This window comes from Oryctolagus cuniculus, chromosome 3 (assembly GCF_964237555.1).
Source record: "Oryctolagus cuniculus chromosome 3, mOryCun1.1, whole genome shotgun sequence".
NCBI lineage: Eukaryota > Metazoa > Chordata > Mammalia > Lagomorpha > Leporidae > Oryctolagus > Oryctolagus cuniculus.
Genome location: NC_091434.1, coordinates 20,574,513 through 20,595,194, shown reverse-complemented (window position 1 = coordinate 20,595,194; position 20,682 = coordinate 20,574,513). Strand labels below are relative to the sequence as shown.

Genomic DNA, 20,682 nt, shown 5'->3' with positions numbered 1-20,682 from the left:
AAAGAACAATGGAGCAGTGGGAAGAGCAGAGGGTGGGGCTCCCTCCCCGGAACCAGAACCGAGGCCATGCCAGACTCTTCTGCCCGCCCCACAGGAGGCAGCCTGGGCCGGCGGGCTGGAGAGACTCCCACTTGGGAGCCGGGCTGAGCTAGGTAGACACCAGTATCTGTTGGCTCTCCTCCAGCCCAGCCCTGGTGGACTAGCAGTGCCCCCCCCACACACACACCCCGCCGCCTTCTTCCTCCCTTGACAAATGGGGTGATTGCAGGGTTGGGAGCAGGGACCCGGTCGAGGGAATGTGGAGGACGCAAGGCAGGTGGGCTCTGTGCAGACCTGGGTGAGGGGTTCCCTGGACAAAGACCCAGAGGGAGCCTCAGAGGGAACCTGGCCTGGAAGGCAAAAGCCGGGACCCTTGTGGGAAGGGCGCCTCCCCAGGACCACAGGTGGCTTCGAGGAGGAGAGGAAGCAGAGCTCCCTGGGACAATGAAGGCAGATAGACCCCCACCCCTCCCCCCACCTCCCTAGGGGGTCAATCTTTCCCCTCTCTGCTCTCCTGGGACCCAGAGACCCAGGGCTCTTTGCCATTCTGCAGCCCTGCCACCTCCCAGTAGGAATGGGAGTGAGGTCCTGTGGTTGGGGAGGGAGGGGAGGCGGGAGGGAGGAGGAGCAGGAGGTGATTGGGAGCGGAAGGGTCACCAGCCCAAATTCCTGGGCTCCTGCAGCTTCAGTCATTCCGAGAAACAAGAAAACAGGGAAAGTGATTTAGAGACAGACACAGAGACCAACTTCTGGCCATGGGAGACGTGAAAAACCCAGAAAGACGAGAGAATCCGACAGAGACAGAGGGCGCTGCTTTGGCCTGCAGCGATGCTGATGTTATCTGTCTCCAGCTGCCTCTCTCCCCCTCCACTCCCCTCCTTCCTCTCCAGCCCCAGAGCCAGACACCCGGCTCTCTCCTTCCCTGTCTCACTGGTGCAGCAGGGCCTCAGGACGGAGGTGGAGGGGGGGCCAGGGCCCAGAGGCTAGAGAGGGGGTGCGGCTGACCCTCCCCATGCGTGCTGCCCACTGCTGGGCTGCTCAGACTCTCATGAGCATTCCTCTGCAGAGGTGGGGTGTGTGTGGGTGCATGTGCGTGTGCGTGTGTGTGTGTGTGTGTGTGTGAACATCCCTGTGATCCACAGGGAGGCAGGCACAGCTCTCAGCCCCAGCCAGCCCATCTGTGTGTCTGTCTACACCACTGGGTGCAAGTCCCACAGCATTGTCTAGGGCGGCCAGGGGACTCTGCTGTCCCTGGGAGTGTCGTCTGTGAGCTCGTGCCCAGCCGTCTGTGTCTCCATGTGTGTGTGTGTGTGTGTGTGTGTGTGTGTGTGGCTGTGCACGCATTCTCGGCCTGTGTCTTCCAGTCCCCGGCTCTGCTTGCTTCTAAGGTGACAGTGGTGGGTGGAAACCCCCCCCCAGCTCCTCTCCTGGCCAGCTGGGGACATAAGGACAGAAGTCACAGTTGCGGCTCTGCCCAGATGCCAGCCAACCTCTACATGAGGATGCAAAGGGGTGTGAGTGCAGGTACAGGCTGTCCTTGGAACCCGAGCCTGCCCAGCACAGACTTCAGCCCACCCTCCTGGCCTGAAGTCCCCACAGGTACTACTGGACTAGGAATGTGCAAGGAAGGCCAGGGCTTGGGGAGTCCAGGGATGGCCAAGGCGGCTGCAGCATCCGGCCAGAGTGAGCGCTGCGGGAGGGGTGGGGCGTGCTCTGTGTGTTTGTAGGCAAGGTGGGGGGTGGGGGCCGAAAGGCCGCCTGCGGGGGAGAAAGCTTCTTGGCAAACGCCCCAGTTTCCTGAACTGATCCCTGCTCCCTGCCACTGCTCCCAATTCTGTTGTTTCAATAACATCATTTTTATCCACCCCACAGAGAGCCTGTGTCTTAGGAGGGGGGGAGGCGAGGGGCAGGGCTGGGGCGAGGGGGGAGAGGCAGTGGTGGAGAGAAACGGGGGGTCTAGAGGCAGCAGGGACTAGAATCGGGGCGCTCCCTGCTCAGGCAGAGGCAGGGCGGTCCCAGAGCCCAGGTCCCCTGATGACAAAGACAAATACATTAAAATTCTTGCCTCAGAGAAGAATGCAGGATAGGGAGAACATTTCCTAATCTGTAATAACAGTAGCAGGGTGGGGGGCTGGGGGGAAGGGGGTTCAGAACGCAGGCAGCAGCTCCCAGGGGGGTGGTCATCGGCCACCTGCAGCCTCCAGGGACCCCCAGAGCCCTCTCGCTGCTTGTTTGTCACCATCTGGCCCCAGCACGTGCCTGCCTGCCCAGCCTGGGTGCCGGCACAGGAAAGCGGGAGCTGCGCGTGGCACTGGGACGCACCCCCGGCAGGAGGCAGGGTAGCTCAAGGGGCAGGCCCCCTCGCTGTGTCCCCCAGTCCCTCCCTTCCACGTCTCTGGGGCGGCTCAGCTCCTCGTACCCAGGACTGACAGCCTGGATACCAGGGCCCCAGGGTGGGGCTCCCACAAAACCTAGGGCCTGGGCCAATTCTTCCCTCTCTTCCCTGATTGCTCATTCCTCCTACCCAGAGCTGCTTCCTCCCGGGGTGCAGGTGTCTGTGCCCTGTGGCCCCCTGCTTTGGAGAAGAGATCCCCAGTCTCATCTTGATCCACTTATCCCTGGGATCTCATCTTCTCTCTGCTCCACAGGGGTCTGATTTTTCTTGACAGTGGCCTCACTGCCCACTTCCAAGTGGCCCCCCATGACCAGTAACTTTCTTGGGGTTCCTAAAGGTTCTGCCACATGGACCTGAAGTCCTCCATCTGTTGCCCTCACCCCAGGACACTCTTATAGGTTTCTGGCTGTTCCAGATGGTGGTAGCAGGGAGACTGGCCCCTGCTCCGAATGTCCCACACCACCTGTCCCTCGGCACTTCTGGGGCACGTCGGGGGGCCTCTGCCCTGGGCCAGAGGCGCAGGGGCTGCTGCCCGCCCGCTGCCAGCCGCTCAGCGTGATGAATGGAGCTGTCCCCCGCGCCCCCGCCCTCAGAGGCTTTGATCTCCCCGTCGTGGGGAGGGGGCCAGGGGCATCAAAGACATTTTTGTGGCATTAGAGAATCAGATAAACGCCATCTCACCTGCAGCTGGCTCTCCCACCCCTTCTATCCGGGCCAAGCCAGGGGAGGAACTCGAGGCCAGGACCCGCGGACACGCGAGGCCCGGCCGTGGGAGTTCTGGGCCCCACCGCCTCCCGCCCGCACACACGTGCGAGCGCAGGAGCGCAGGCCCCAGAGGCTTCTCTTGCGGTCTCCTCTCCCGCCTACACCCGCCCCCGAACGTGGGTTTGCGGAGGTGGGACGGCTGGGGAGCCAGATCCGAGGCCTAGGGCTTCCTCCTCGCTTCCAGGAGAGGCGGAGGACGGCGCGGGGGGCGCGGAGGCGACAACGGCAGGAGGTGACCCTCCCGGGTCCGCGGCTCTGGCGGGGGAGTCCCACACCCTCCCGGGGAGCGCCCCGCGCCCCGGGCCAACTTCCTCCCCGGGGGGCCCCCCGCGCCTGCATCTCCCTGCGCACCGCTCCCCGCCCCCCCAAACTCCCTCATTCCTGGGAAGTTTTCTCTCTTTACAGTCAACAAACCTGTCAAACGTCTCCCAGCCCGTCCCCCATTCCTCAGCTCCTCTTCCTCCCCCCACCCACCGCTCTTCCTCCCCGATTCCCCGCGGCCGGGGGCGGCGGGGGGCAGTCCCGGGGAGGCGAGGTGAGGGGGCGAGGCGAGCGCGTCCCGAAGCCTGGAGCGCGCTCGGGCCCCGCCCCGGCACCCCGCGCCCGCCCTCCCCGGCGCTCCGCGCCCGCCGCCCCGGGGCGCGCAGCTCCCTCCCGAGAGTCCCGCCGCCTGACTGTCGCAACTGCCACCCCCACGGCCCCCCTGCCCCCCGCCCCCGCCCCGGCCCCGCTCCCCTCCCACCCCCGCCCCCGGCTCTGATTTCTTCTCCCGAGCGAGCTCGGCAGGAGACACAGGCGCTGGCTGCCCCGTCCGCTCTCCGCCTCCGCCGCGCCCTCCTCGCCCGAGATGGGCCCCGCCGCCGCCGCCGCCGCCGCCGCCGCGGGAGCCATCGCCTCCCGACCACCGCCTCCGTTGCCACGCTCTCGCTGACGCCCGGGCCCCCGCACGCACCGGGTTCTCCGCAGCCTCGCCCCCCTTCCCGCACCAGCCGGCCGTAGAGCGGCCACGATGCTGCCGCCCGCGCCCTCCCGGTTCGGGTTGCTGCTGCTGCTGCTCCTGTGTCCGGCGCACGTCGGAGGACTCTGGTGGTGAGTGCGACTCCCGATGCTCGGGGCGCAGGGGACCCCGGGACTGGGCCCGGGCTTCCGCGCGCGGCAATCCCGCTGCTTCTGGGCTCTACCTGCTGGCGAAACCCAGCCGCGAGGCAGTTTGGCGAGCGGGTGATGGGAGGAGGCTCATGGGGCACTTCCGAGGTGCCAGTTAGCTCACTGGTACCCCAGCACACGCTCCTCCTCCAGTGCCTCTCCGCCACCTCAAAGCTCTGCGCTCCCGGCAGATCACCAGGGAACTGGCGGCGGATGGGAAGGGCCACGGGGAGACCGGGAGGAACGAAATCCGTGGTTACACATCCCAACTGGGGGGGGGGGGATACGTCGAGGGCCCTGGAGTGAGGGGTTGGGGGCTGGATTTGGGGGGAAGAGAGGAAGGCAGGGTCAAACAGCTGCCCTTTCTCTGCCCACTCTATGCTCTCCGGGGTCCTTCAGAGTGGGTGGTGTAGGGGAAACTGAGTCAGGACCTGGCTTTCTCTACCTCTTTTTCCTCGAGCTGGAAAGAGGAAGGAAGGCGGAAAAGAGACCCAGTCGCCGGACCCTTCCAGACGCAGGGCTAATGGATGGAGAAAAGAAACACACACACACACACACACACACACACAAACGTGTGCAGCCCGGGAGAAATGGGAACCAGGGAGGGTCCTGTAGGAAGGCAAGGGGGCCTGGCCAGCTAAAGGATGGGCTCGACTTCCGGACCTGGAGCGGGCCAAGGGACACCTGGGCCGCGCAGGTTGCTTGCAGGAGCTTTGCGGGGGCGGAGAGCGTGGGTGCCCGGCCGGGACAGCTCCGAGACCCTGATCCCGAAGACATTTCTCCTCTCAGTCTGCAGAGCTGCAAACACCCGCCCGGAATAGCTCAGAGTTTAGAGGGGACAGACTTGGACAAGAACGCGGCTGTATCCGCCAATCCTGAGAAGGCAGGGTCTTGTCTATTTGCATATCGTCACGTCATTGGCTGGACTCCTACCCTCCACTCCTCTCCTCTTCTACCCCTCGGATTTGGAAGGAGGGGTGGGGCAGGCAGATCCCTCTCTTGTGAGGACAGTGAGCAAGATGCCCACACAGGGAGTTGCTGGCCGCTAACCCTTTTCCCTGATGTGGGAGAGGCATCGCTGGCCGATGTCAGTGAGGGGACAAGTCCAGGACGACCCTGGTCCCAGCTGGAAGCATGCATCCTTGGGTTCTGGCTTAGTATAATGCAAGTAGCAGCTTTGACAAAGACAGACCTGAGATTTAATCTCGACCATTAAATCTGTGACCTTGGGCAAGGCACTCCCTCCCTGCTCACCCCCACCCCCCACATCTCAGCTGTGGAGATAACCTGCCTACCTGGCAGGCCTGTGGCTGGCAGGATTAGGGAAGACCAAGAATGTGATCAGATACTAGCAGGTACTCTCCTCAACCCAGCTTCTCCAGGCCAGGATCCCCAGGTGGTCGAATCCAGTTAAACTGAAAATGCAGGGTCCCAAGCAAGACTTTGTAAAGGGATTTCTTGGTCTCCAAACCCACCTTTCCTAACTTGGCCCTCTCACAGGGTGTGGGGGGCAGGCTGTTCCCTCCCCTCCCCTCCCCCATCTGTCTACATGGTTCTCATTCTTGCTGTTCAGATGGCCCTTCCTCCATGAAGCTGTCCCTGGGTCTTCCCTTTGCTGCTCACTGCACACTGTGCGGGTGCATTGGGCAGCCATGCCAGCAGTTACTGCACAGCACTGACAGCCGTCTCTTCCTCCCATCTCTCTTCCTTGCTCCTGGAAGGCAGAGCGCTTGTCTCTAAGGCCCTGAGACCCGGGGCTGGAGGCAGGGCTGTGGAGTGGCATGGAGCTGGTGGATTCGCTTCTCTTCTCCGGAGTTTGTGTCTGGAGGGGTCCCTTTGTTCAGGAGGGGCCAGTCCCTTGGAGGCTGACCCTGAAGCCGGGAAGTGAGGGGTGGGGGAGGAGGTGAGGAGGGCAGGTGTGGGAGAACACAGAGGCCTTCATGGCTGCAGCTGCTGGGCCAGCCGGGTGAAGAGTGAGCGGCTGGCGTGATAAGGTGGCTGGTGACTGCCTCACTCAGATGCGTCTCGGCGAGAACCTGCCTCTCCCACCTGCTTTGGCCCCTGGCTTTCCTGTGTCTATTTTTGACACTTCATTCCTTTGGTCTGAGCCCAGCCTCCCTCTCCCATGATCTTCGACTCTGCTTACCCTCTTGTTCCACCTGCCCCCTCCAACGCCGCCCTCCAAGGTCAGGTTTGGGCTGATGAGTACTCTATGGGTCTACGGTTTCTTGCCACCCCCTGGGCCCCTGCCTCCCACCCCCACTTCAGCCTGGACCTTGCAGGCTGTTCCCTGAAATCTCTGGATCTCAGAGAACACGGGCCAGGCCAGAGCTCCCGAGCTGGAGCAGCTGAACCTGTAGCAGCCCGCTGCAGCCAGGCCGGGAGCCGAGAGGACCCCAGGACCCGTGACTGAATGGGCTGTCCTGGTCGGGAAAGGGGGGACCTGGAGGGGGTCTCCCAGGCCTGGGAATCGGCTCAGGGACCTGCCTGCAGCTCCCAGAGAGACTTCCCTTCCACTCTCTTCTTCCCCCAACTCCTCCTCCCCGCCAGTGCAGCCTCTCTGTGTCTCTCCCAACTGGGACCCTATCTTTGTGAATCGAAGAATTCCAGATTCCAAGATACTGGTCGGGCTGTCCTGAGGTCGCCTGGTCCAGCCCCCTGCCTCTAGGCGATCCAGCCAGTGCTCCGGCCCTGACAGTCTAGAGAGTGAGGCACACACAGAGAGAAGCTGTCGCTTCCCCATCGCCAGCTCCACCCCCTCAGCTCTGCTCCCCCCGCCCGCCCCCAGGAAGTTCTTCCCCACGTCTGACCCATCTTTATTTATACCTCCAATCAGAGGATGTAGAAAATAACTCGCTCCCATAGAACAGCCGAATCCATCTCCCTTCTTCCCTCTTCCTCTCTCCTCTTTCTGTTTTATATTTTCTATGAAAGAAACTCGCCCTCCCCTTGTTCCACTGGGGAAAACACCACCCAGACCCCCTCCCTTGCCCAGCCCATCTTGCCCTTCACCCCCACCCCCGCTTCGCTTATGGACAGGAAACAGGAACCAGAGGCCCGGGATGGCCATGGCCGCCGTCTGGCCCCGCAGGGAGGCAGAGAAAGAAGCCAGGCTTCCTTCTGCTGGCACCCAGGTCTCCCAGCTACCACCCTTTCCTACCCTGGCTTCATCTGGGGGCCCTGACCCTGTGTGGGCCCCCTCCAAGCTCCAGGGTGGGGTAGGGTGGGGGTGGGGTGGCCAACCCCCCAACTCCCCCCCCCCACAAACCCCGGGCCAGGCCTCCCTCTTTGGCAGCTTCCCCTGGAGAGAGACAATGAGGCTGTGAGCAGAAAAGGGCAGGGGCAAAAGGAGGCCGGCTCGATCCAGGCCGGAGCATGCCCCGAGCCCCCCAGAGTCCTGGCACTGGGACATGTCCTGGGGGTGCGGCCCCTCCTGTCCCGGTTCTCATCCTAAGCCAGGAGCTGGTGGGGGGGAGGTCAATGGGAGGTTTGATCACCAGGGCCCAGAGAGGGGGATTCCAGAATGTGCGCTTAGATGCGGAGGGGATGAGGAGAGGGTAGGGCTGGCAGCAGGGCACCCGGCCAGCAGGATGCTCAGGAAAGGCAGGCGCCTGTCCGCTGTGGACACGAGAGCGCCCCCTAGGTTGGGGAGGTGAGAGCGCCCCCTAGCCCTCACCCCCTTCCTGCCCGAGCTCTGCCCCTCCCCCTTTCTCCCCAGGAGCTTAGGGAGAGGAAAGCAGCTGGGAGCCAGCTCAGAGCCGGCTGTTGAATCTGGAAATTAGATCTAGAGAGGCTTCAGGGATCACCTGGTCCAATATCCTCACAGAGCCAGTGAGGGCAGCCGGGTCCACGGACAGGAGGTGACTTGCCCGGTGCCACTCAGAAGGCTGGGAGTTGAGAGCTGGCAGTGCCTTTGGCACCATGGGGGCTGGGAGCTCAGCAAAGGGGTCCAGGCCCCTCTGTGCCTCTGCATCCTCCCTCCCGGTGTGGGAGGTCAGAAGGCACAGGTGTGTCCTCACGGCGTCCAGTGGAGGACCAGGCTGCCCACTCCTTTGCCTCTCATGGCCCTTACCAGTGGGAAACCCCTTTGAACAGTGGCATGTGTCAGGGAAGGAGAGACCGTGCCTCTCCCGAGGGTGCCGAGGGGCACAGGGGAGGGGTGGCTGGGGGCTCGTGGGCAGTGGGGAGGCAGGGGTTAATGGAGCTGGGGCATCACTGGCTTTTGATGTGGTGGTTGGGGTGGGGGTAGGGCCTGGGGGAGGGGGAGCAGTAATTACCGAGTTAGACAGAGCAGGACAGGACGGGCGGGCGGGCACAGGCCCGCAGCCTCAGCAGCCGCCAGGCAACATTTTTCTGCCCCTTCTCCACCATCCACCTCCCCCACCCTTGTGCAGCCCCCACCCACAGCCCCAGGGCTCAGGGCTCCCTCTGCTGGCTCCTGGGAGGTGGGGTCAGTTAGGGACCTTGGGGTGGGGGGTGGGGAAAGAGAGGGAGGCAAGGTAGGAGACCCTGGAGATGAGGCTGGGCATCTTGAGGGCCTGTGATCCTTGAGGGTCAATAGCTCCCTGAAGTGGCTGCTGGGGAGGGGGAGGGGTCCTAGCGGGCCCTGGGCAGGGCTGGCTGGAGGAGGAGACACGGGGATCCCTGATGAGAAGTAGGGGCAGAGTCGGGGAGAGGGTGTTCTCAGACCAGAGTAAAGGTGTGGCTCCCAGGGAGACGAGAAACACTTGGAGCACACTGGCTAGGAGGCAGGCAGGTTCCCATCCTACAGCTGGGGAAACTGAGGCTCAGAAGATTAAGTCTCATCATCCGTTCAACAAGTGCCAAGTAAGTGGTGACTTCACAAGCCCAGCCACTCACCACCATGACGGAGCGAGCAGACAGAGTCAGGTGCAGCCCCAGGTCTGGTGGGCCCCTGAAGCTCTGTGCTCTGCGGAGGTGCTCATGCCCGCTGGTGAGAGCTTGGTCCTGGGTGAGTTTTCTAGCCATCTGGAAAGATAAGACAAGCAAACATGAAGAAGAGTTATGCTGCTGGCAGGATACCACGCACCCACAAAACAATGACACCTGGTGGGGGGATGAGCAGGGGAAGGTCATTGCGGGGCGGGGGGGGGGGACTTTGAGAGATGCTGGCTATGATCTTGAGGACGAGAGGTGTGAAGGGGGTGAGTGGCTCTGGGGCCAGATATTCAGTGGTGTGGTCTGGGACGGATGCAGAGCTAGCCAGCACTGCTAGGGTGGAGGATGGCAGGAGCGGTCTCCTGATGCACCATTTCCATCCAGCATTGTTTGAGTTTTTAAAAATATTTATTTCTAACTTTTCTTGCCCCGGGATTCCTCCACTGAGGACTGCGGTCCATCACCTCTCCTCTTGTGCTGACCATCCATGGGACAGGGGATGGGGGGAGAGGGGATGGGTGGGGGCTGGGGGGTGGAGATGGGTGGAGTCAGACTAGACAATTTCTGGAATTTTCTTTGATTCTCTGAACCAGGGATGGAAATGTAGGTCAGTCCAGAACCCTGGAGCCTCCGGGGCTTTGTCAACAAGCATGGGGAACTGGCCAGTCCCTGATGCCGCCTCATACGGGTCCTACCAACCATAACCCTGGGGAGGGAGATCTTGGTGCAGGCCGTACCACTTAGAGTGGCCGGCCTGAGGCTTGTCCTGTGCTGCCTGTGTACTGAGTTCTTTCAGAGCTGTCCTCTTGTTGTCTACGTCCAGGGATGGCTCTTTGCTTAGGATCTGAGATCCCAGATACCCGATATTCCTTTCTGCCACCAGGCAAATTCTCCCTAAGTGACCCAGCTGCTCCGGGCTCACCCCAAGCTGACGCTCACCCAGGGGCCCCAGTAGCAGAGTTCCTTCCCTAAGGAGGAAGGGGTGGGAGGAAAGTAAAGGGAGGGGGAGTTGCAGGGGGTATGGGAGCAGCGAGGGTATGGGAGCCTCTTGTGCTCACTTGGCGCTTTCCTGAAGCCCACAAAGGGCACTGACTGGCCCAGAGCGGCTCAGCTTGCCCGGAGCCTACAGAAACCAGGGTTGCAAGGGAGGCTTGGTGTCTTACCCGAGTGCGCCTGCCACGCCCCCTGTGGGAGTTTCACTTCCATGAATTTAGGATGGGAGCAGGGACAGGAGGGCAGGCAGCAAGCTGGTCCCTGGGGACCCTCGGTGCTCCCACTGCCCATCCCGCCTCCTGACCAGCTCGTAAACAAGTCCAGTTCCCAGGCAGCCGGCCAGCCTGGGAAGCCAGACCCAGACGAGAAACGGGCTCTGGGGCAGCCCTGCAACCCTGAGAAGGGCCAGCCACACCTCCTGGAGGGCCCTGCCTTTCCTGCTCCTGTGATTCCGCTCCTATCTCCAGCCCCTGGGAAGCAGACAAGGTCAAGAGTTTTCACCATTTCCTCTTGCTTGTCCCTACTCCCTCCTGCTTTCCTAGGGAGGGGAGAGGATGCGGCAGAGTGACCTTGGGAAGATAAGACCAGTCAACCTTGGGAAAGCAGGGAAGCAGCAGGGGGTGAGGAGGGCCCCTGCAGAACTCAGCAGCCGGGGCAGTGGGGTGGGGGCGAGGAGTTGGTGGAGACCCAGGCCCCAGGGGAGAGTCCTGGCCACACAGGTGCGGGGAGTGGAGCTGCCCATCCCCAGAGCAGCTTCTTCGCTGCCTCCCAGCCCCATGGAAATGATTTAGGAAGTAACATGTGGACAGGGGCCTGGACTCCAGTGAGGGTCTTCTCTCTAGGTGGCTGGTTCACACCTTCAAAAACATGTGTTACATTGTGTGCATACATAGGACTCATAACAAGCACATTGTCAGAATGAACATTGGGGAAATAGGGGGAAAATCTGACCGGGAGACAAAGGAGTGTGGGACAGGCGTAACTCTCCAGTTGCTCCTGACCACGTGCACTGGCCGTGCACAGCCATGCTGGAAGCTGCCTCAACCCCTTTCCACAGGGGCTGGCGCTGTGGCATAGTAGGTTAGGCTGCCGCCTGCAGTGCCGGCATCCCATAGGGGCCCCAGTTCATGTCCCGACTGCTCCTCTTCTGATCCAGCTCTCTGCTATGGCCTGGGAAAGCAGTGGAAGATGGCCCAAGTCCCTGGGCCCCTGCACCAGTGTGGGGAACTTGGAAGAAGCTCCTGGCTCCTGGCTTTGGATCGGCCCAGCGCCGGCCGTTGTGGCAGTTTGGGGAGTGAACCAGCGGATGGAAGACCTCTCTCTCTCTCTCGTCCCTCTCTCTCTCTATTTGTAACTCTGCCTCTCAAATAAGTAAATAAATCTTTAAAAAAAAAAAACCCTTTTTACAATAAGGTGGGACAGGTGGGTGAGGGAGAGCCACAGATGGAGGATGGATAGATACTGACTGACTCGCAGAGGGCTTCTCTAAGGGCTGGGGCTGAGGCTGGGAGACCCCTAAGCTGCTGAAAGGAAGGGGTGGAGTGTGAGTGTTTGCTTTGAGATGTGTGGTTCCCAGACTGAGTTCGGGTGATGACAGCAGCCTGTGTGTGTGTGCATGCGTGTATATGCATGTGTGTGTCTCTGTGTCTTTGTGTGCATGTATGTGCGTGTATGTCTCTCTGTGTGTCTCTGTGTCTGTATCTGTGTGTGCCTCTGTGTGTGTGCATGTGTGTGTGCATGTGTGTATATGCTTGTGTGTGTCTCTGTCTTTGTGCATGTATGTGCGTGTATGTCTCTGTGTCTCTGTGTCTGTATCTGTGTGCACCTCTGTATGTGTGTGTGTGTCTCTGTGTCTTTGTGTGCATGTATGTGCATGTATGTCTCTCTCTGTGTCTGTATCTTTGTGCGCCTCTGTATGTGTGTGCGTGTGTGTGTGCATGCGTGTATATGCTTGTGTGTGTCTCTGTGTCTTTGTGTGCATGTATGTGTGTATGTCTCTGTGTCTCTGTGTCTGTATCTGTGTGCGTCTCTGTGTGTATGTGCATGTGTGTGTGTATATGCTTGTGTGTGTCTCTGTGTCTTTGTGTGCATGATTGTGCGCGTGTGTCTCTGTGTGTGTGTCTGTGTCTGTGTCTCTCTGTGTGCATGTTAGGAGACCTTGAAGGACTGAGCCTACACATCCTCCTGCAACGGCCTCTCCAAGCACCCCTCTCAGTGCTGGGAGTTCTGCCTTAAGATCTGAATTCCTTTTGCTGCTATTCCAGATCTTCCATCTCATTGTTGTGCAGCCGGAGCGAGCCTGGGCAGCCTGTTCTTGTGGAACAAACGGGGACGGTGGGGTGGATGTGCACTAAAGCAAAACTCCAAAGTAGGCCACCTTGACCTCCTGCACCTCTGCTCCATTGCTCTACACTTCTGTCTCCTGCTGCTCCGTCTCCACCTTTCCTTCCCTCTGCGGAGGGGCTTTGGGGTGGTCTCAAGTTACCTTCAGCTCCCAGGTGCTCTGCCTGCTCATTCCTTCCGGACAGCTCCATGAGCAGAGAGAAGCAGTCTGATGACAGCGGTTGCCCGCGGGGTGAACGCCTAACTGACTTTACCTTCAGGAAAACCCAGTGGCCGCCGCTCCGCAGGCGCAGGGAAGGCCAGGAGTGGAGGGAGTCCACGCAGTGAGGGACTTCCCGCGAGGTCTTTCCCCACCACGCCAAACATCAGGCCCCTCCCCAACCCCTGACGTCAGGACAGGGCTCAGGGTTTGGGTTGCTGGACCCTGGAGCGGGCGAGTCAGTCCCCAGCTCCTTCCTCCTGCCGCCCAGTTCTGGGAAGCGATAGAAGTGTGTGCAAGGACTCACCTCAAAGGTCAGAGTGCAGCCTCCGCGGCTTGCAGAAGTTTGGGCTGGAGTGGGGGGTGCGACTCATCAGGGAGGCTGTTACCTGGCCAGTTCAGCATCTCGTGGGTGTCCATGCCCCTGGGATCGCCACCCCCCCCATCAGTGCTGCTCAGCTGGTGCAACGTCGACCCTTCCCTGGTACTGCTTGTTTTGACACTTGCTCTCTTTAGCAGCCTTCTAGATCATTCTGCGGATCTCTTTCTTGTCTCTCTTTTTGGGCTGACCCGGAAGATTTTGAACTTAGGCCCACTTAGTGCCAGCTGCACCTTGAGTTGACTTCCTATAGGGGGCGCTTTAAGGAAGATGTGTTCTGTAGCAACTTTCTGCCTAGTCTAGTTAAGAGGGGACACAGATTGGAATGGTAGCCCAGACAGGACAATGTCCATCTCAGCCGAGGGGAGGGTGGGTGGGGGCAGGTGGCGGCTCCCTGCCCACACCAAGCCTGGTTTGAGTGACACCCCTCATCTGCTGTTCTCTGCTCCCCAGGGCCGTGGGCAGCCCCTTGGTCATGGACCCCACCAGCATCTGCAGGAAGGCACGGCGGCTGGCAGGGCGGCAGGCAGAGCTGTGCCAGGCCGAGCCGGAAGTGGTGGCAGAGCTAGCCCGTGGCGCCCGACTCGGGGTGCGAGAGTGCCAGTTCCAGTTCCGCTTCCGCCGCTGGAACTGCTCCAGCCACAGCAAGGCCTTCGGCCGAATCCTGCAGCAGGGTCAGTGTGCGGAGGGGGCCAGCGGGAGGGGGCTTGCTTTCTCCCCGCAGGCGGGCGGTGGGGGGGAAGCTAGGCTGGGTGAGTCCTACCTCCCCGTGCGTGCGTTCAGTAGTCTCCTGGCCCACCCTCTGCCCCCTGCGCAGACCCTGCCCTGCAAGCCCCTCCCGGTGCCACGTCACTTGGCCCACCGCCAGCCCCCTCCGCGCCCCCCACCGGGCACCCACGCTGACCGCTCCTCCCCGCCCCCGCAGACATTCGGGAGACGGCCTTCGTGTTCGCCATCACCGCGGCAGGTGCCAGCCACGCGGTCACGCAGGCCTGTTCCATGGGCGAGCTGCTGCAATGCGGCTGCCAGGCCCCCCGCGGGCGGGGCCCGCCTCGGCCCTCCGGCCTACCAGGCACCCCGGGCCCCCCGGGTCCCGCGGGCCCCGCGGACGCCAGCGCCGCCTGGGAGTGGGGAGGCTGCGGCGACGACGTGGACTTCGGGGACGAGAAATCGAGGCTCTTCATGGACGCGCAGCACAAGCGGGGCCGCGGGGACATCCGCGCGCTGGTGCAGCTGCACAACAACGAAGCGGGCCGGCTGGTGCGTGCAGGGGCGGGAAGGCGTGGTGCGTGGTGGAGGAGCGTGTTTGGGCTACCCTGGGAGGGCACTCGGGAGGATGGGCCTAGGAGAGGTAGTGGCTTGGGGAACTGGGAGGGCTTGAAGCTGCATGGTCCCATGGGGGTGAGGACATGCAGGGAACAGGATGGAGGGCCATTAGGGGCCCCAGGTAGGCAGGGCAAAGCCGTGACACAGGACAGGTAAGGCAAAGCTGGAGGCTGGTAGAGATCTGGGTGCCAGGGAGAGAGACAACGCTGGGGTGGAAGAGAGAACAGAAATGGGAACAAAAGAATGGGGTGAGCCGATCCAAGGGGCCACAGACATGCACAGGGGCCAGGGGCCCATCCGGGCAGGGGGCCGAGGGTGTCAGGCTGAGCCCAGGATAGCTCTGACTGATCCTGGTCACCAACTGGATGCCCAGCTAGCCCAGGGCAGGTATCACCTGTCCAGAACCATGGCAGCCTCTCCTCCTCTCCCTCCCGCAATGAGGAAGGACCCAGAAGCTGCGGTGCAGGGGCACGAAGCCCGCGGCTGGGGGTGGTGGGGTGGGCAGGTGGAAGGTTCCAGAAAGACAGGCGGGGGAGACACCAGGGAGGGGGTGGAAAGTGGACACAGGGCTTTAGGTCAAGTTGACCCCTGGACTGGAGATGAATTTCCTGCTTTATCTGACCCTGAAATCTCTAGTGGGTCCAGGCTTCCAACAGCGACTGAGGCGAGGCTCCTGGGCTGCCGGCAGCTGTGGGCTCTCCTGGGCCCTCCTGCACCCCTTGCCCCGCGTGCTCCAGGGACCTCCCCCCACCCCACGCACACACACATATCCTGTGTCCTCCAGGGTTTGGGCCTGAGGAATCGGGCAGGCAGGGAGGAGGGGGCCGGCGGAGGAATGTCCGGACAGGCCCACATACCTGTCGAGAGGGTTGGGGAGGGGTGGCTGCCACAGACGCCCAGGCGGCTGGCTCTGCGGCTCGTCTCCTCTCCTCGCAGCCCGCCCGGGGGGCCGTGAGGAGGCCGGGTTGGCAGCAGGGCTGGGCTGCGACAGCTGCCTCCCTGCACCGCCCTGCGCTCCCCTACCCCCCCCCCCCGCCCTCCAGGGAGACGCCCCTGAGCGCCATTCTGCTTTCTGGCTTTGGACCCTGGAATCTGTGCTGCACACTGAGCCCCTTACCCCCAGCTTCTCCGACTCTTCTGTCCTTACCCTTCCTCCATTCCCAGCTGCCGCGCGCGCCCCTCGTGGCCTCCTCCCCACCCTGCGCTCAAACTTTCCGGTCTGTTTTGTTATCCCTTCTCTCCCCCCCCCAAGCCCCCATTCTTACTTTTGGGACCTCCTCACCCCCACGGTCTCCGCCATCTGCCCTCTCCTCTGCTCCCCGCAGGCCGTGCGGAGCCACACGCGCACCGAGTGTAAGTGCCACGGGCTGTCCGGCTCATGCGCCCTGCGCACCTGCTGGCAGAAGCTGCCCCCGTTCCGCGAGGTGGGCGCGCGGCTGCTGGAGCGCTTCCACGGTGCCTCGCGCGTCATGGGCACCAACGACGGCAAGGCCCTGCTGCCCGCCGTCCGCACGCTCAAGCCCCCGGGCCGCGCCGACCTCCTCTACGCGGCCGACTCGCCCGACTTCTGCGCCCCCAACCGGCGCACCGGCTCTCCGGGCACGCGCGGCCGCGCCTGCAACAGCAGTGCCCCGGACCTCAGCGGCTGCGACCTGTTGTGCTGCGGCCGCGGGCACCGCCAGGAGAGCGTGCAGCTCGAGGAGAACTGCCTGTGCCGCTTCCACTGGTGCTGCGTGGTGCAGTGCCACCGCTGCCGCGTGCGCAAAGAGCTCAGCCTCTGCCTCTGACTCCGACTGCGCAGAACCGCCGCTCCCCCGGCAGGGGGCGCTGCGCCGGCCCAGGCGCTCCCTGCGAAAAAAGCCCTTCTCCGGGCCTCTCGGGACTGCGAGGTCCCGGCCCTGGGATGGACGCCCGCCCACGAAGGCCTGGGAGCAGGCCAGCACCCCGCAAGGCGCCCCGGCCGTTGATGGGACAGACAACACAGGCCCTCCCTCTCCTTGGTACCCAGAAGGCCAGTCTGTAGCCTCTGCAGGTGAGGCTGCTCAGAACTGTGGACCACTGGCTGGGGGGTGAATTTAGCATCAATAAAGATATTTAAACCAATAGCCCTGGGCCCACCGTTTGGGAGGGGCTGGCCCGCTGCGGGATTCCCGAGGGCCAGGCTCCCGGAGGGTGCACGGAGGGAGGTGGCTTTGGCAGAAGCAAACATCTAAGGGGTCATCAGGCAGGGGTCCCCCTCTCCCGCAGGACCGGCTCTTCGGACCCTCCCCCCCTTCCTTGGCGTTCTCCTGCTCGCTCTTGTCACACATCTAGGGCCTGGATCTGCAGGCTGGGGAAGAGCGCTTAACTTCCCCTAGAAGCTGGGGCGGTGGGCTCCACCCTCCAGCTAGCCCTGTTCTGAATGTTTAGGGGATTGTGTCTGTTTCCGTGGCATTGGGAAATTCAGGGCCACCCCAAGTGCCTAGGATTAGAGCACTTTATAAACTGTAGAGTGTGACAGAATGTGTAATTAGCAACCAAAACTCACTTCACCCCATTAACACAAAAAGGACTACCTAGTCTAGTACTTTTTATTTTTAAGATGTATTTACTTATTTGTAAGGTGGAGGGAGGGAGTGGGAGAGAGAGAGAGAGAGAGCGAGAGAGAGCACTCTTCCATCTATTGGGTCACTCCCCAAATGGCCACAGTGGCTGAGGCTGGTCCAGGCTGAAGCCAGGAGTTTTGAACCCCATCCCTGTCTCCTGTGTGGGTACAGGGGCCCAAGCACTTGGGCCATCCTCCTCTGCTTTCCCAGGCGCATTAGCAAGGGGCTGGGTGGGAAGTGGGGCAGCTGACCCCAAGGCCAGTGTTGCTGATTACCCTGATGGAGGGAGCAAGGTTGTCCCAGGGCTTCTCCTGGTGCCCAGCCACTTCCTTGTGGTTTCTGGGAAGCTGACAGTGAGGGCAAGGGACACAGAGGCAGCTCCAAGCTCCTGCCTCCTTCTCCCTCCAGAGAAAATGAGAGAGGGCAGAGTCCATGGGCTGGAATTCTCTCCCAGTGGGGCATGACCTCCTGTCCAGGGAGGCAGAACAAAGAGTGAGCTTTGAATTCAGCCACTCTAGGCTTGAAGCTGCTGCTGCTGCTGCTTAGTTTACAACATGGGCCAACCCAGCCTCAGTTTCCCTTCCTGTATAGTGGGGATGTAACCCAGCTTCAGCCATCCACTGCTGTGTAACAAATAATCCCCATTATCCTTGGAAGTCTTTTTTAAAAAATATTATTTTTTTGAAAGGAAGATATACAGAACGAGAAGGAGAGAGAGAATTTTCCATCCATTGGTTCACTCTCCAAATGGCATCAATGGTTGGGACTGGGCCAGGCCAAAGCCGGAGCCAGGAACTTCTTCTAGGTCTCGCACACTGGTGTGGGGGCCCAAGCACTTAGGGCATCTTCTGCTGCTTTCCCAGGCCATTAGCAAGGAGCTGGATCAGGAATGGAGTAGCCAGGACTCAAACAGGTGCCCATATGGGATGCCAGCTCTGCAGGCGGAGGCCTGACCTTCTAAGCCACAGGGCCGGCCCCAACTCTTGGACTTCTATGACAGGGATTTTCAGGACTCAGCTGGCTGGGTCTGCTCCATGGGGGCTGCAGTCATCCCCGTGCTGCGATCTGCGGGGGCCTGGGCTGGCCTGGGCTGAGCTGGACGGCCCCGCAGGCTTCATCCTGACGTGCAGGGTCTCAGAGTCTCTGCGGGCTCACGTCCACGTGAATGTGAACGCCTTACCAGCTGTGCCCCTGGGAGGAAGCTTGGAATTCCTGCGTTCCCCGAGTGCCCAGGCTAAAGGCAGAAGCCTTCCTAAGGTCCAGCCTTGGTGGCCACACAGCATCACAGAGCCAGCCCCAATTCAGTGGGTGGGGAACCAGGCTACCCCTCCAAGGGAGGAGAGTGGCCAAGAACACTCAGACAGCACAACCCACTTCAAATCCCCATGGCATGGAGGAGGAGGGCGGGGTTTCCTTGTGAGACAGGAAAAGCACCACTTGGGGTGGGCATTGTGACACATAGTGATTTAAGTCAGTGCCTGGGACACTGATTTCCCACATCAAAGGGCCAGTTTGGGTTCTGGCTGCTCCACTTCCAATCCAGCCTCCTGCCGATGTGTCTGGGAAGCAGCAGACGATGGCTCAAGTACTTGAGTCCCTGTACCCATGTGGGAGACCCGGATGGCGCTCCTGGCTCCTGGTTGCAGCCTGACCCAGCCCAGGCTGTTGTAGGGCATTTGAAGAGTGAACCAGTGGATGGAAGATCCTTCTCTCTGACTCTCCTTCCCTCCAGCACTGCCTTTCAAATAAATAAATCTTTAAACAAATGCAAAGCCTAAGAGAGACCTGACATCTTTGGGGGTGGGGAGGAGGCACTCAGCACAGCATGTGACACAAAAAGAATGTGTTTGATAAGGGTAGTTGCTGTGAGAATGGGAGTGAGGCGATGATGCTTGGTGGGCGGGTCCTTAATTCAAGTGCAGGCACCCCCTTTTAGCTTAGGCTAAAGGGAATGAATGACCCCCCTCGCAGGTCCAGGGTCAGGTCAGGTCAGGCTCGCAGGTCCAGGGTCAGGTCTAAGGTCAGGCACAGCTGAACCCAGGGTTAGGACGATGTCCTCCCTGCCAACCTCTGCCCCTTTGCACACTGCCCTCCTTTGCCCCTCCTGAGGACCTCCACACCACAGCCCTGTTCCTGCATTCCCGGTGCTGCTGATCCTAAAACCCATGGCTTCCCCCTTACCTGCAGCAGAAGCCCCGGAGCCCACTTGGATTAGTTCACCGTGGTCACGTGCCAAACCCTGAGCCAACAGTTGTGTCCAGGGTGACGTCTGGCCATGACTGGGACTGCAACTCCCAGCACCCCCAGGGAATGGGGGCACAACACAGGGAGGAGGGCAGATCCCAAGCCTGGCTTCCAGGCCTCTGTCCCTCCACCCCCCAGGGCCCCTGGGTCCATCCTGTGGCCCAGCCCGGCTCAGTCCTCCAGGACCACAGTGGGAGGAGGTGTCAGGCTGCAGTGGGCAGGGAGGGGTAGTTGGGGTTTTCTGCCTGCTCCCAGCTTCCTCAGGTCCAACACTGGGCTTCAGGGATTGCCATGGACAGTTTGGACTCAGAGCCTCTAGGCCGAAGGAGAGTCTGTTAACTCATCGAGCAGGACAGCGGCAGTGGCACTGTAGGCCACACAGTGGACAATCGGAGCTTCCTGAAGGCAGGGTTTATATGCACAGTTCCGCCTAACCAACAGCTGTGCACTCACCTTTTGGGGGAAAAATTGCCTGCAGTTTTCAAAGAGACCACCAGAGAGCGCGCAGAGCCCAACTTCCCCGTAATAGAGCTACAGACAGGACCTGGCAACATCTGGAGCCAGAGAGAGCAGTGGGCAGCAGAGGGTGGGACTGAGGAGCAGGGAGACCTCTGGACAGCTTGGGTCAAGCTGCTAGGGCGCCAGACTGTCTGGGACCTCTGGGCTGGCCCAGACCTAGGGAAGTCAGTCCCTGGTCTCTCTGCTGCCGGGTTTGAGTTGGGGCTGAGATGGTAGCGCCTGGTGCCAGAGGGAGAAACTGAGGCAGTGGCATGGCCAATACCAGACCAAGCAGGTTACAAGGAGCTCACGGGAAGCATGTGCTACAATGCAAAAAGCCTTGACCTTGGTCAATCTGTCTGGGCCTCAGTCTCGGGGAGGGGGTTCTGGTAGCTTCTTTGAACATTGTGAGAATGAACTTGACTTTTACAAAATTCTGGTCATGCGCTAGAGGCCCATCTTCTGTGGCCAAGTCCCACAGGGGTCTGGCCACTGCCTTCCATGAAGAGTGACAGCAGTGGCCCAGGAAACACCACTGGCTTCGTCCTGTCTGAGCCCAGAGATGGCTCTGGGCTCTCACAGTGCTGCCTGGAAAGGAGGCAGAAGCAGAGCCCAGAAGTGGCCCCCACCCACCCCCATGCCTGGCTGCTCAGCCCCAGGCACAGTCTGAACCATCAGGGTTCCCGCTGGCTGAGTGGCAGGGGACATGTAGGAGTGGGGAGACGGGCAGGCGCACAGCCACGCCTAGATGTGTGTGTGTGTGTGTGTGTGTGTGTATGTGACCACGTCGGGAACAGGCAGCATGCAGGCAGAGGGGTAAGGAGGCCGGGGAGAAGGCCTGGGATCAGCCCGAGGCCACAGCCTCAGAGAA

At 61.3% G+C, this 20,682-nt stretch overlaps 1 protein-coding gene across 1 annotated transcript; it reads left to right on the top strand.

Moving 5' to 3' along the window:
• The first annotated feature begins 3,788 nt into the window (after window positions 1–3,788).
• Window positions 3,789–16,589, top strand: WNT6 (Wnt family member 6). The gene is made up of 4 exons (XM_051848156.2): window positions 3,789–4,288; window positions 13,612–13,832; window positions 14,084–14,418; window positions 15,810–16,589. The coding sequence occupies exons 1-4, from the start codon at window positions 4,209–4,211 to the stop codon at window positions 16,269–16,271; spliced, it is 1,098 nt and encodes a 365-aa protein (XP_051704116.1). The 5' UTR covers window positions 3,789–4,208; the 3' UTR covers window positions 16,272–16,589.
• Window positions 16,590–20,682: the final 4,093 nt, after the last annotated feature.